Source organism: Pongo abelii, chromosome 1 (assembly GCF_028885655.2).
Source record: "Pongo abelii isolate AG06213 chromosome 1, NHGRI_mPonAbe1-v2.0_pri, whole genome shotgun sequence".
NCBI lineage: Eukaryota > Metazoa > Chordata > Mammalia > Primates > Hominidae > Pongo > Pongo abelii.
The window spans coordinates 718,154-731,223 of record NC_071985.2 but is presented as its reverse complement, the minus strand read 5'-3'; the positions used below and the strand labels follow the sequence as shown (position 1 = coordinate 731,223).

Below are 13,070 nucleotides of genomic sequence, written 5' to 3'. Positions count from 1 at the left end.
TTCTCTGGAATCAAAATCAAGATTTACATTTCTTTTATTTCTACACTTGAGAGATGTGGTGTCAGTTCTTTCTGGTTTCCATGATTTCCATAGTTCCCATTGTTTTCATGAAATCCACTGTTAAGCAATTTATCCCCTTTATATAAAGTGTCATTTTTTTGTTGTTACTTTCTTTGTTGTATTTAGTTTTTAGAAATTTGATTATGATACGTTGTAGTGTAGATTTCCCAGGTGTTTTCTTGTTTGATGTTCTCTAGTTTGGTGGCTACCTTGTTGAATCTATAGGTTTATTTATTTACATTTAACCAAATTTGAGAAGTTGTCAGCCATTATTTTCTTAAATTACTTTTGACTTTTTTAGCCTCTACTATTTCTATTCTTTTTTGAGGCTCTGATGACATGGATATGAGGTCTTTTGTTTTAGTTCCACAAAACTTCTGAGTCTCTGTTCATTTGTTTTTTCAGTTTACTTTTTATCTTTCTTTTATTGATTAATGAAAGAAAAAAATACCTATTGTGCTATCTTCATGTTCACTGATTATTTTCTATGTTATTACCATTTAGTAGTTTATCTCAGCCAATATATATTTTTTTAATTTTGGGTGATGTATCTTGCATTTCTAAGATATCCATTTCATTCTGTTTTCAACCTTTTATTTCTTTATTGGCATGCTTTATTTCTTTGTTGAGGTTTCCTATTTGTTTATTTCAGCTGTGTTTAAAATTAATCACTTTGTCATTTTTATGATATCTCTATTAAAATCCTTGTCAGAGAAATTGAACACCTATGTTTTCACTATCAACCTCTCTTAGTCATGATTTTCAGGTTGTCATTTTCTTATTATTTGTATAAGAAGCTATTTTCAATTGTATTCTGAGCATTTCGATTATTGCGCTTTTAACTTTGGATCTTATTTAAATCTTCTATTTTACTCAATCTTCTCTGACACCTTACTGGTGGAGGAAGAGAGCTGTCACATGGTTACAGCCTGGCAGGAATGCAAGCCCAGGTTTTCCACACGGTCTCCTTTGACACCTTGTGGCGGAGAGGCACCTCACAACTGTTCCTCAGATGGTCTCCACTCACACTTCTAGAGGTGGCCTTTTAACCAACCAGGGGGGAAAGAAGCATGTATATTGATAATGGACACTGATATGTATTATTTAGTGTAATTTCTCATACCACGATATCAATGTTTTGTTAGTTAAATAACATGAGTTGGGATATGTTCCTCCCTATTCCATGTTCCTAAATGGTTGTTGAATAGCAGTAGTTTTATTTTCCGTTATATAACTGATTGAGTATACTACTGAAACCATGCAGACCGAGATTTTTTTGTTACTAAATATTTTGATAAATTACGTGATTATTATCATTATTTTTTGTGTGTTTGTTTTAGGCTTTTTATTGTTATTTTTTTCTTTTTCTCTTCTTTTTATCTAGAAGTTTTCAGCCTAATTGAAAAAAAAAAACTTAAAGTTAATGGAAAAAGTAAACAAGTCTGAAAAAGTGGCAGAACATACAGTATAGTCCAAAACAAAATACATTGCACTTAATTCTACAATTTTATTTAAAAATTTTTAAATAAACATTTTGCTTAAACCAAATAACAAAATAAATAAAAATATATGAAAATCTATACAAGATGTTTATGCTTGATTCCATAAAATTTGCTTAGAAATATTATAGAAAAATTAATATGTACATAAATAACATGTTTTGACTGAAACATAATACACTTAAAAACCACAAATGTCTCTAAATTGATCTGTGGTCTAATATAAATATTAAATCTATAAAGCTCTAAAAAATAAGATGCCTTCTAATCCTTTGAGTATATACCCAGTAATGGGATGGCTGGGTCAAATGATATTTCTAGTTCTAGATCCTTGAGGAATCGCCACACTGTCTTCCATAATGGTTGAACTAGTTTACAGTCCCACCAACAGTGTAAAAGTGTTCCTATTTCTCCACATCCTCACCAGCACCTGTTGTTTCCTGACTTTTTAATGATCACCATTCTAACTGGTGTGAGATGGTATCTCATTGTGGTTTTGATTTGCATTTCTCTGATGGCCAGTGATGATGAGCATTTTTTCATGTGTCTGTTGGCTACATAAATGTCTTCTTTTAAGAAGTGTCTCTTCATATCCTTCGCCCACTTTTTGATGGGATTGTTTGTTTGTTTTTTGTAAATTTGTTTGAGTTCTTTGTAGATTCTGGATATTAGCCCTTTGTCAGATGAGTAGATTGCAAAATTTTTTTCCCATTCTGCAGGTTGCCTATTCACTCTGATGGTAGTTTCTTTTGCTGTGCAAAAGCTCTTTAGCTTAATTAGATCCCATTTGTCAATTTTGGCTTTTGTTGCCATTGCTTTTGGTGTTTTAGACATGAAGTCCTTGCCCATGCCTATGTCCTGAATGGTATTGCCTAGGTTTTCTTCTAGGGTTTTTATGGTTTTAGATCTAACATTTAAGTCTCCATCTTGAATTAATTTTTGTATAAGGTGTAAGGAAGGGATCCAGTTTCAGCTTTCTACATATGGCTAGCCAGTTTTCCCAGCACATATATACCCAAGGATTATAAATCATGCTGCTGTAAAGACACATGCACACATATGTTTATTGAGGCAGTATTCACAATAGCAAAGACTTGGAACCAACCCAAATTTCCAGCAATGATAGACTAGATTAAGATAATGTGGCACATATACACCATGGAATACTATGCAGCCATTAAAAAGGATGAGTTCATGTCCTTTGTAGGGACACGGATGAAGCTGGAAACCATCATTCTCAGCAAATTATCACAAGGACAAAAAACCAAACACAGCATGTTCTCACTCATAGGTGGGAATTGACCAGTGAGAACACTTGGACACAGGAAGGGGAACATCACACACTGGGGCCTGTTGTGGGGTGGGGGAAGCAGGGAGGGATGGCATTAGGAGTTATACCTAATGTAAATGATGAGTTAATGAGTGCAGCACACTAACATGACACATGCATACATATGTAACAAACCTGCACGTTGTGCACATGTACCCTAGAACTTAAAGAATAATTTTTTTAAAAAAGTGAAAGAAGCCAGACATAAAATCTCATATCTTTTATGATTCCATTTACATAAAATATCTATAATAGATAAATCCAGAGAGACAAAATGGAGATTGGCAGTTGCTAGGGGCTGAAATGGGGAGAAAAACTGCTTAATGGATGAGGGGTTTTACTTTGGAGTGATGGAAGTGTTTTGGAATTGGTGATGATGGTCGTACAACATTGCGAATGTACTAAACGCCACTGAGTTGTTCACATTAAAATGCTTAATTTCATGTTAAAAAAATAGATGCCATCCTTTAATTCTTGAAGTATATAACTTTTTATAGAGATAATACAAAAGAAACACCCACTAATCGTAGAAAACAAAATTATATATTGGACTTCACAAAAATTAAAATATCTGCTCTGAAAAATATACCATTAAAATAACAAACAGGCTAGCCAAAAAGCAGGAAAAATATTTATAGTACAGATGTTTAACAAAATACTTTTTTCCAGAATAAATAGAAAATTTAAAACTGAGTAAAATAAATAAAAACAAAAACATTTTGGCCAAAGATATAAAGATACTCTTCTTAAAATTACATATATCAATGACTTTGTCAGCATCTAAGAAGGCACTGAACTTCATTATTCTCTAGGTAATGGCATATTTTAAAATGACATAAAGATACCACCACTAGAAGGGTTAAAATTAAAAATATTCAAATGCCAAATGCTAGTTGTTTTAGTTTTCTTCTGTATATTAGGCTTAATATTCTGGTTATAATATTTTATCCTTACAAAATGTTATAGGCTTAGTTTACCATTTTTAGCTCAACATGTTCTAAAATAATTTCTCTGATGGTGAATGAACCTGGTATGAGTAATGAAATTTCCATGACTACATTTGCTTGTGTAAATTTCACCCATTCTAAGAGAAGATTTTTTTAGATGGTATAAATGACAGAATTTGTGCAGTTCTGCTCCTTTCTCACCCTAACACTGGGTAAGGAGATAATTAACAAGAGTAGCAAACTCTTAGTCTCAAACAGATGACGCTCTCTCCTTTCATCCCCAAGTCTTCCAAGGAGAAAAGAGTTTACTGAATAACCTTCTCTTGAGACATGGGCTCAGGATCTGCATGCACTGGTTAAGGTACTATCTTAAATATATTACTGCTTTGGAACCTGAAGCTCTAGATGAAGCAGAAAACTCCTTTCATTTGTTCTAAAACAAGTCTCTTTTGAAACTCAGGATGGCCAGAAATGGCAGGTTAACTTTCAGACACTTATATTGAAGATACACTGTCCCTGGAAGCTCTTAGTTATGTCCCACTGTGTGTTTAAAACTTATATTATTTCTTAAGTGTGTTTTACATACAGGAAATATAGCCTTTATCATAAAACTCTCTAAGACAATTTGATATCCAGTCTCTGGTTACAATTTGGCTTTGATAACCACAGCTTTCTTCCATCACTATCTAGCTTGTGTCTTTATTAATAGAATAGTCTTCTTTTTTTTTGTTTTGCAAACCCCAGATCTTTAGAAGGTGTCCCAAATTTTTCAACAGAAATATCTCTAATTACCTATGTCTTGGCAGAAGTAAGGTGGTGACACAATAATGTATAAGGTTGTTGAGTGTTACTCAGTTTTGATAATTCATTGTTAGTAACTGTCAAGATTCAGCATGATTATGCAATTCAGAGTTCATATCCATGGAGGTATGTCAATAAGTCAAGGTAACCTTAAAGCACGTGTAGAAAAGAGAACTTGGTTGTAGTTTAAAACAATTTTCCAATGCAATTACAATGAGGCCCTGGAAAAAAAACTAATACTTAAATTAAAGGTTACATAAATTACAAAAGGTTTACCTTTAAACACCAAATAGACTGTTGAAAAAATACAAAAAAATTGTGGCAATATAGCAGTTACATTTGAGTTGTGGACTTTCTCTTTTGTCACGCATCTATATTTTAAAATATAACATAAAAATAATATTTTTCTTTGGTGGAGTCCTCATATTTAGTTTTTAATTGTAGAGTATACACCTATGAAATAACATTCAAAATACATTATTGAACAGAAATAAACTATTCCAGGTTAAGGAACAAGCTCTGGAGTCACTTCTTATTATTTCCTTGCTGTGTAAAATTGGGAACAATATTTACCTTTCCATGCATTAATTTCTTTTTTTAGAAAGTAGGAGATATTGTCAACAGTACTTATATCATGGGGTTGTTGTAGGATACAAAGTAATCCATAGATACTACTTCACTTGAAGAAAAGTACATAAATGCTAAAAATGGTATCTCTCAATACAATTAGCTCACTTCATTCTTAAAAATATCCTATTATATCAATGCAAAAACTTAATTTTCTCTTCATGAATTGCTAAAGGGAGAGAATAACAATGTGTTAAAATATTAATAAATTCAGGAACTTAGACTCATTTGACACTAGATCATCTTGACTTGTGGGCCTCGTTTTGCTGTTGTTTTATGTTTACATACGTCCCCAGCCACCGTTTCAGGGCTTCCTTGACCTCACTGTTTCTCACACTGTAGATGAGGGGGTTTAGTAAAGGGACAAAGATAGTATAGAATCCTGACACAACTTTATCTTGGTTAGTGGACCTGTGGGATTTGGGTCTCATATAGGTAAAAATGGCAGCTCCATAAAAGAGTCCCACCACAGCCACATGTGAAGAGCAGGTGGCAAAGGCCTTCTTGCGTGCTTCTGCAGAGCGCATGTGGAGAACAGCAGCGAGGATGAGACCATAGGAGGACAGGATGAGGGAAAAGGGGACCAGGAGCATTAACACACAGCAGATGTACACGGCATTTTCGAAGACTGAAGTGTCAGCACAAGCCAAACGCACCAGCACGGGGGCCTCGCAGAAGAAGTGATCGATCTCGTGTGCACCGCAATATGGGAAGCTCAGGGAAGCAACAGCCTGCATGAGCCCGTCAGCTGCACCCAGGAGCCAAGACAACATGGTCATCCTCAGGCACAGCTGCCAGCTCATGAGAGTGGGATATCGGAGTGGGTGGCAGACAGCCACATAGCGGTCATAGGCCATGGCTGCTAAGAGGAAGCACTCTCCACCACCCAGTGTGAGGAGGAAGAAGATCTGCACACCACAGCCAGCGCGGGAGATGGCCTTATTTCCGGTCAAGTAATCGGCCGCCATTTTGGGCACAGTGGTGGAAACCAGCATCATGTCCATGAGGGAGAGTTGGCTCAGGAGGAAGTACATGGGCGTGTGGAGCCTCCGGTCCCGGTGAATCAGGAGAATCATGAGGGCATTGCCAAACAGGGAGGTCAAAACGGTGGCCAGAAGCATCCTGAAGAGGACTTGGTGGGCTCTGGTGTGGTTAAAGAGTCCTAGGAGAATAAAGTCTGGGGTAGTATTTCTCATCTCCATAATTTCCCCTGGTGTAATGGTGCAAATGGAAAAATAGAGAAGGAAGAGGCTTTTATCGTCTGAATAACTGTTTGACTGCACAGTTTCCGGACATATGTACTGGATATGTTATCCCAGGTCATGATTCAAAGCCCTGACTCCCAGTAGGCACAGCTTTTCCTGACCTGGCATTCACTTCTCTATAGCTCAACTTTTTAATGTTTTAACTGAGATCGTGTACTACAAACAGGAATATATTTACAGATCAAAATGAATAAAAATATTTTTTAAACTCTCAAGAATTAGTGGTAAAGTGTTATTATGATTTTTATATTACTTCTATTAATATTATTGTGTTTTTGTTATGTATACTGATGGAAAAAGGAAGGAAACACTGACTTAGAAGTGTCTCTTTTAGATTTGAGTCACAGTTTATTTATATTCAACTTTTGGAAACCCAAACGTATTCAAGATAGGTCTTTTAAAAACTAAACAAGAAGTTACAGTTGCTTTTTTTTAGGTTACACAAAGACCACATAATGGAATATGTGAGTATAAATAAAACATTTTTTCCTTTGAAGAAAAATAATATCTCACACAACTGATGAAATTTTTTTCTTTCCTCCCACTACATACCTTCTTAGTTGCCTTATTATTAAATGCAGTCATTCTAGTTTACCTCCTCCTGCTTTGAAACCTTTAGCATCTGCCCATCACTCTTCAAATAAAATTCAGAATTCTATCCCACACTTACAGTGGCTTGTAGACATGCCTCACACAACATTTTGCCATGCAGTATACTGCCATGGAGACCTAGAAGGGCTGGGTGAATATGAAAGGGAAGCATGAGAGAATCTTTGATATTGGTAAATGCTGGGGTAGAATAGTAGTAACTATAATGAGTAAGTAGTACTTCGAGTAAGAAAAGGATATGAAACAACTTAAAAATGGTTGAGTGTTGCTATTGGTCACAGACAAGGTATCGAAAAGATGTGGAAATTAAAAAGCCACTATTATCGTAAATACTTAAATTGATATTTGGCCTGTCTGTTTCAGATTTTTTAAATATTTAACAAAATCGTTTTATTTTCTTAGGAGACACAATCAAAGTAACTGAGCTAACAAAAATGTGTACAACTTCATTTAGAAAGATTTTGCAGGTTGAGGACTGTTACACATTGAACATAAAAAAAGTTTTTTAGTGTTTACCATTTTTAAACTCCATGCAAAGAAGAAAATTTGTCCACTCATAAAGAGAAGAGCACAAAAATGCAAAGAGCTAATTTCCCACTTTTATTCATAGAATATTCACAAATGTCATGCCTTTGTATATTTGCAGGATTTTAGACCTCCTCTCACACATGGATGGTCTCATTCAGGGCCTTCAGAAAGGCAGTGCCAATGACTCGTTAAATTACTACATCCACTATATGAGCATTCAGATGTGAGCAGACACAAACGCACAGTAACACCAGCATCTTTGAGATGGCTTATTTAAGCATTGGCTATCAGGGAAATAAACAAAGATTATAGGACAATAAAACAGGCAGAATAGGCAAAGACTCTACATGTGCCAAGCCTGTGCCAAGCCTTGTTGGTTGCATTACTGTCTTCCTATGTAGTGTATGCAGTCCCTTTATTTTACATCCTATTTAAAGTATCTTTCTCATGTGATTGCCACAGCCCACTGACTCCTTGACCACAGGCCTCCACTGCCTCCATTATAACTTTAAACCACCGTCAGACTCCTTTTATTAATGCAGAAGGCATGGATAAAGGAGCACAGGACTTGATATTAAAAAGTCCTTGTGTTGTCCAAACCACCATCGCGCATGTATACCTGTGTAATGAACCTGCATGTTTGGCACATGTATCCCAGAACTCAGAGTAAAATAAAATAGAATAATAAAATAGAGTGTGCAGAGAAGCACCAAAAAAAAAAAATCACCTGTGTCTAGTCAGCTTTTTCCAGGTTACAGTAGGTGTACCACTGCTGGTATGTGTCATGATTTTAGGAAGTATGTGAAATAACATTTTCTACCTGAAAAGTTACATGACTTTTATTTGTGCTAAGAAAAAGGTAAACATTAAATCATGGGAAAAAAGAATCATTTCTGTCATTTTATATTATGATATAAGGGGAAAGTTACTTAACATTTTTGTTTTCTTTTGTTTACTCATATGTTTTTAAATCAGCGGTCCCCAACCATTTCCACAGATGGGGGTTGTAGGAGAGGGGATGGTTTCGGGATGATACTGTTTCACCTCGGATCATCAGGCATTAGATTCTCATAAAAAGCATGTGATCTAGATCCCTCACATGTGCGGTTCACAATAGGACTCACACTCTTATGAGAACCTAATGCTGCTGCTGATCTGAAGGAGGCAGAGCTCAGTGGGTAATGCTCCTTCACCTGATGCTCACCTCCTATGCAGCCCAGGTCCTAACAGGCCACAAATCAATACTGAACTTTCTAAAAAGATTACTGAAAAAAAAAATTACATGATTTTTGCCTATAACAGAGTTTGAAAATAGTTTTTTAATGTCATATTGCACATCAAAACAAAATTTAAATTTTTAATTTAATTTATTAGTTTAGTTCATTTTATGGTGCCATATTTTGACGTATTCAGAAGCTTGACAATCACAGCATAAAATATTAATTAGATTATTGAACTGAATGCTATGGTGACATGATGTTGAAAGTCTAAGATCTGAAAATTCTTAGATTTTCTAAATGCTTATACTTTTTCATTCTGAATGGTTATACTTATTCAGAATTGAATTCTCTTCTCTATAGACAGAGGTAAAGAGTAAACATCACTTTAATTTGGAACCATTGTTTTTTTCTTTAACATTAAAAGGTAACAAAAATAAATAAACCGGCATTATCCTAAGCTGTGAAAAATTATGATGTATAATATTGTTATAGATGAGACTTTTCAGCACATTGTATCAGTCAGATAATTTAATAGAAAAATTAGTTTAACTGTATTAATTCTTTCAGGTATACAGAGCTATTGCAGCTTGACTGTTTTTACTAATTACCATCCAATGTATTTTTTGAATAAAGGATTTTTTGGCATTGTAAATATAGAGCTATATTTATTTGTCAAGTGGACCATTAATCCATCAACTAAAGGCTATATGAACTCAGCAAATTATAATAATGTGAACAGATGATTATAAATATTTCTTCTTCAAGTCAATTCGTGGGCTGATATTAATTCTAAGCTATTAAATAGGATAGCTGGACTTAAACATTTTAATATTTTTATATTTTATGTATAAATATATATTTATATATTTTTCTGCATGTATTTATATATATTTCTATTGTATATATTTATATTTACTTCTATTTGTCTTTCTTAGCTCTTCTAGGCAATTTCTTTAGATGTAGGTGAGGAATGTTGTGTCTATTAATTTCAAAACCATGCCCTTTCTGAAGCTGGTAGGTAAACTGATTATCATCCCCTTCCCCACATTCATACTTACTTGAAAACAGGCACAGATCACTGTTCTGGAACAATAGAGTTCCACTCAACAATCTTATTTTCTCTTCTTTCTGACATCCTACCCTTCACGAAGGCAGTGTCTCTATGTCCACAAGCTATTGATATGACATGGAGAAATTATTGAAACAGCCACACTGTTCAGTAGAAAAGAATCCTCTAATACAAATTCAATCATTCGACTTAATTAACAACTTTATTCAAGAATTTTTGGCTTTTTGGTTCTGGGTAGACACAGACTGCATCTTACATACTCAAAACACCCTGTGGATGACAGGAAAACATTTACTTTGTGTGATTTGTCCCTCAACTTTACAAAGGTTACTTTAGAATTCAAAATTCATATGTAGAATGCCAAATATGTAATAAATATGAGTAATTTGAAATTACTACCTAAAGTAAAGGAAAAATAATTCTCAATCAAATTAGACTCACCTTTGTAGTGGAGAATCACAGCCAGTGTGACATATATATGGGACTGAATCTTTCTGATGGGTTGACTACAAATGTTTGCTTAATTTTAGTGTTGTGGATACTGCTTTGTGCCTCTGGTCTCATGCTCTATTTAGTTAAAAATCCTATGTGGTCACTGAAAGTTTCCAACAACCAAGTATCTTCCCTGGAGCTATGCCACTTGGAAAGGTAAATCACCTTTGGCAAGGGAATACAGATTTCAGTATTTCCTAAGGGTGAATATATGTAGTGTACTAATTTAGCATCCAAGTTTTGGTAAAAGCAAAACGACTGTGATTGGGAAGATGAACAGATATGTCCCTGGCTAAGGATAGCAAGTGCAATGAATTAGTAAAGACAAAATCCAGAATTCTGATCATTGACAATCCCTGAACTGAATAAATGTGACTTAATTACCTGAAATAAGTTTTTAATTTTCTGTAATTGTATCATGATAATAATAATATATTTCATTTATTGAACATTTCTACATGCTAGTGAATATGCTCGGCATTTTACATGCATTTACATATGTGCTATTTAATCTTTTAATTAGCTGTTTGTTCTGTGAACTTCTACATTAATATAGCAATGTAAACAATGCTAATGGTTTTAAATACCATACTTATATTAACTGTCACAAGGTAGCAGAGTGAAAGAACTTTGATGTTCACATCATAGATTTGTGGTTCTTAAAGGTTAAGGAACATCTGAATCATTCAGAATACTTACGGATTACACTTTGAGAAATACTGCCTTTTATAAAAAAATCTGAAGGGGAATTTCAACTATTTTGAACTGGGTCACAATGCTTTGATAGCCTATAAACTAATCAATTCCCAACTTTGCATGTTTAAATGTTTAAATGTTTTTGTGTTTTGTTTTGAATCTAGCTTCTATTCCTTACCCATTTCATGATTTTTGGATAACATGATCTTCATGTTCCCTTCCTATAAAAGATGCATAATAAAATTGCTTGCTTTGTAGCATTATTGAAAGGAATAAATAAAATGCTTGTAAACCACCTGGGAGACTATCTGGCCCATAGTATATTCTCTATCCATGTTCATTGATATCATTATTGTGATTGTTCTGAAAGAAAAAAAAATCCCTCTAAGGCAGAGTAATGTTGATTCTGGTCTAAATATTATAAAAACTTATCTAAAAGAAAATAAGGTAAGGGCAGGGTAGCCTGTTCTTTCGGTGTTTAACAGTTCTGCTCAAAGACTATTTAGTGCTCTGGGTGAATGCTTCTGTGTTTGATTTGCCATTTACCATTAATTACGGTCCAGAATCTGTGAAGTTGTTATGTCAAGCAGACATGTAAAGAATTTCTGTGCATGCCAAGTAAGACATCAACCAGTTTTATAATAATCAGAAACAAAACAAAAATAGCGAAACTTTTTTTTCTTTTGAAATCAAATTCACAGTGTCTTTTCCAATACTACTTCTCCAACTCTCACACCAACTAGGTGTCTTACTATTTAATTTAGTCCTGACACTGACTGGAGTCTGGAGCATCAAACTCCGGATGTTGAAGGAATCAATCCCACAAGACTGCCTTCCCTTCAGATGCCAGTCTCAAGTAGGGGATATCCAGGTTACTTCTACCTGATTTGGATACAAAGTTGGAGGTTCTCACAACCACTCTGCTTCAGGTTATATAACTGGCTAGAATGAAGCATGGAAATAAAGAAAATGCTACACTCACTATTATAGTTTATTATAAGGGATACAAGTGAAGAGTCAGATGAAGAGGTACATCTGGGAAGTTCCAGAAGAATCCCAAGCCCACGAGCTCCTGTCTGTGGAGTTGGGGTCTGCAAACCTCTGGGCAAGTAAATGTGTTTGCCAACTCAGAAGCTCCCTGAACCCTTTCATTATGGGTTTTATGGTGGTTTCATTATATAGACATTAATGTGGCTATTGGTAATTGACTCAATCTACAGCCCCCACCTCCCCAGAAGTTGGGTAATGGGGCATGAGATGAAGCGGGGACCCCTCTTAGTGACCTGCAAGTTCCTCCAAGTACAGAGATAAAGGAAAAGCTTAAGTTCCTTCAGGGAAATTCCAGGCACCTAGCTAGTCCTGAGAAATAAACAAGCGACTTCATAAGTAAGAAGGTAATAATCGCCTAATGCAATAGCCAAGGAAGTTAAAAATCACAAGAGTGTTTAGTTGCATTATAAAAACTAAAATAACGTCTTTCCATATGTTCATGAGTTGTTTTTCAGAAACCTGGAACCCCACTAAATAGATCTACTGGTACATAGACCTCAGATAAGGGGGAACTGAGGACAGAACTCAGACCATCACTTTTTCTTCTGAATTTCTTCCTGAGAGGCCTGGAGGAAGTCACACCCATGGATGAGAGCTAACATTCTTTTCTGCTGATTCCAAATTTTTAGACAAAACTTTGCCTCGTTAACCAATCACAAATCAGAAAATGTTTGACTCTACCTAAGATGTGTGGGTCCTCACTTTGAGATGTCTCATTTTTTCAGGTTAAGCCCATATATAATGTCCATATACTGATTTATGACTTTGCCTGTAACTTCTGTCTCCCTGCCTTTAAAAACTTACCTGTAAGCCATCCATCAGAGAGTTCAGATCTTAAGCATTAGCTGCCCACTTCTCCTTGCTTGGCCCCCTGTAA

The 13,070-nt window shown here is 35.1% G+C and overlaps 1 protein-coding gene across 1 annotated transcript; it reads right to left on the bottom strand.

Moving 5' to 3' along the window:
- Positions 1-2,563: 2,563 nt before the first annotated feature.
- On the bottom strand, positions 2,564-10,608 carry LOC100451132 (olfactory receptor 2T12). The gene is made up of 2 exons (XM_054560628.1): positions 10,397-10,608; positions 2,564-6,474 (listed from the first exon to the last, which is right to left on the bottom strand). Exon 2 carries the CDS (start codon positions 6,464-6,466, stop codon positions 5,504-5,506), a length of 963 nt encoding a protein of 320 aa, XP_054416603.1. The 5' UTR covers positions 6,467-6,474; positions 10,397-10,608; the 3' UTR covers positions 2,564-5,503.
- Between the last annotated feature and the right edge of the window lie 2,462 nt (positions 10,609-13,070).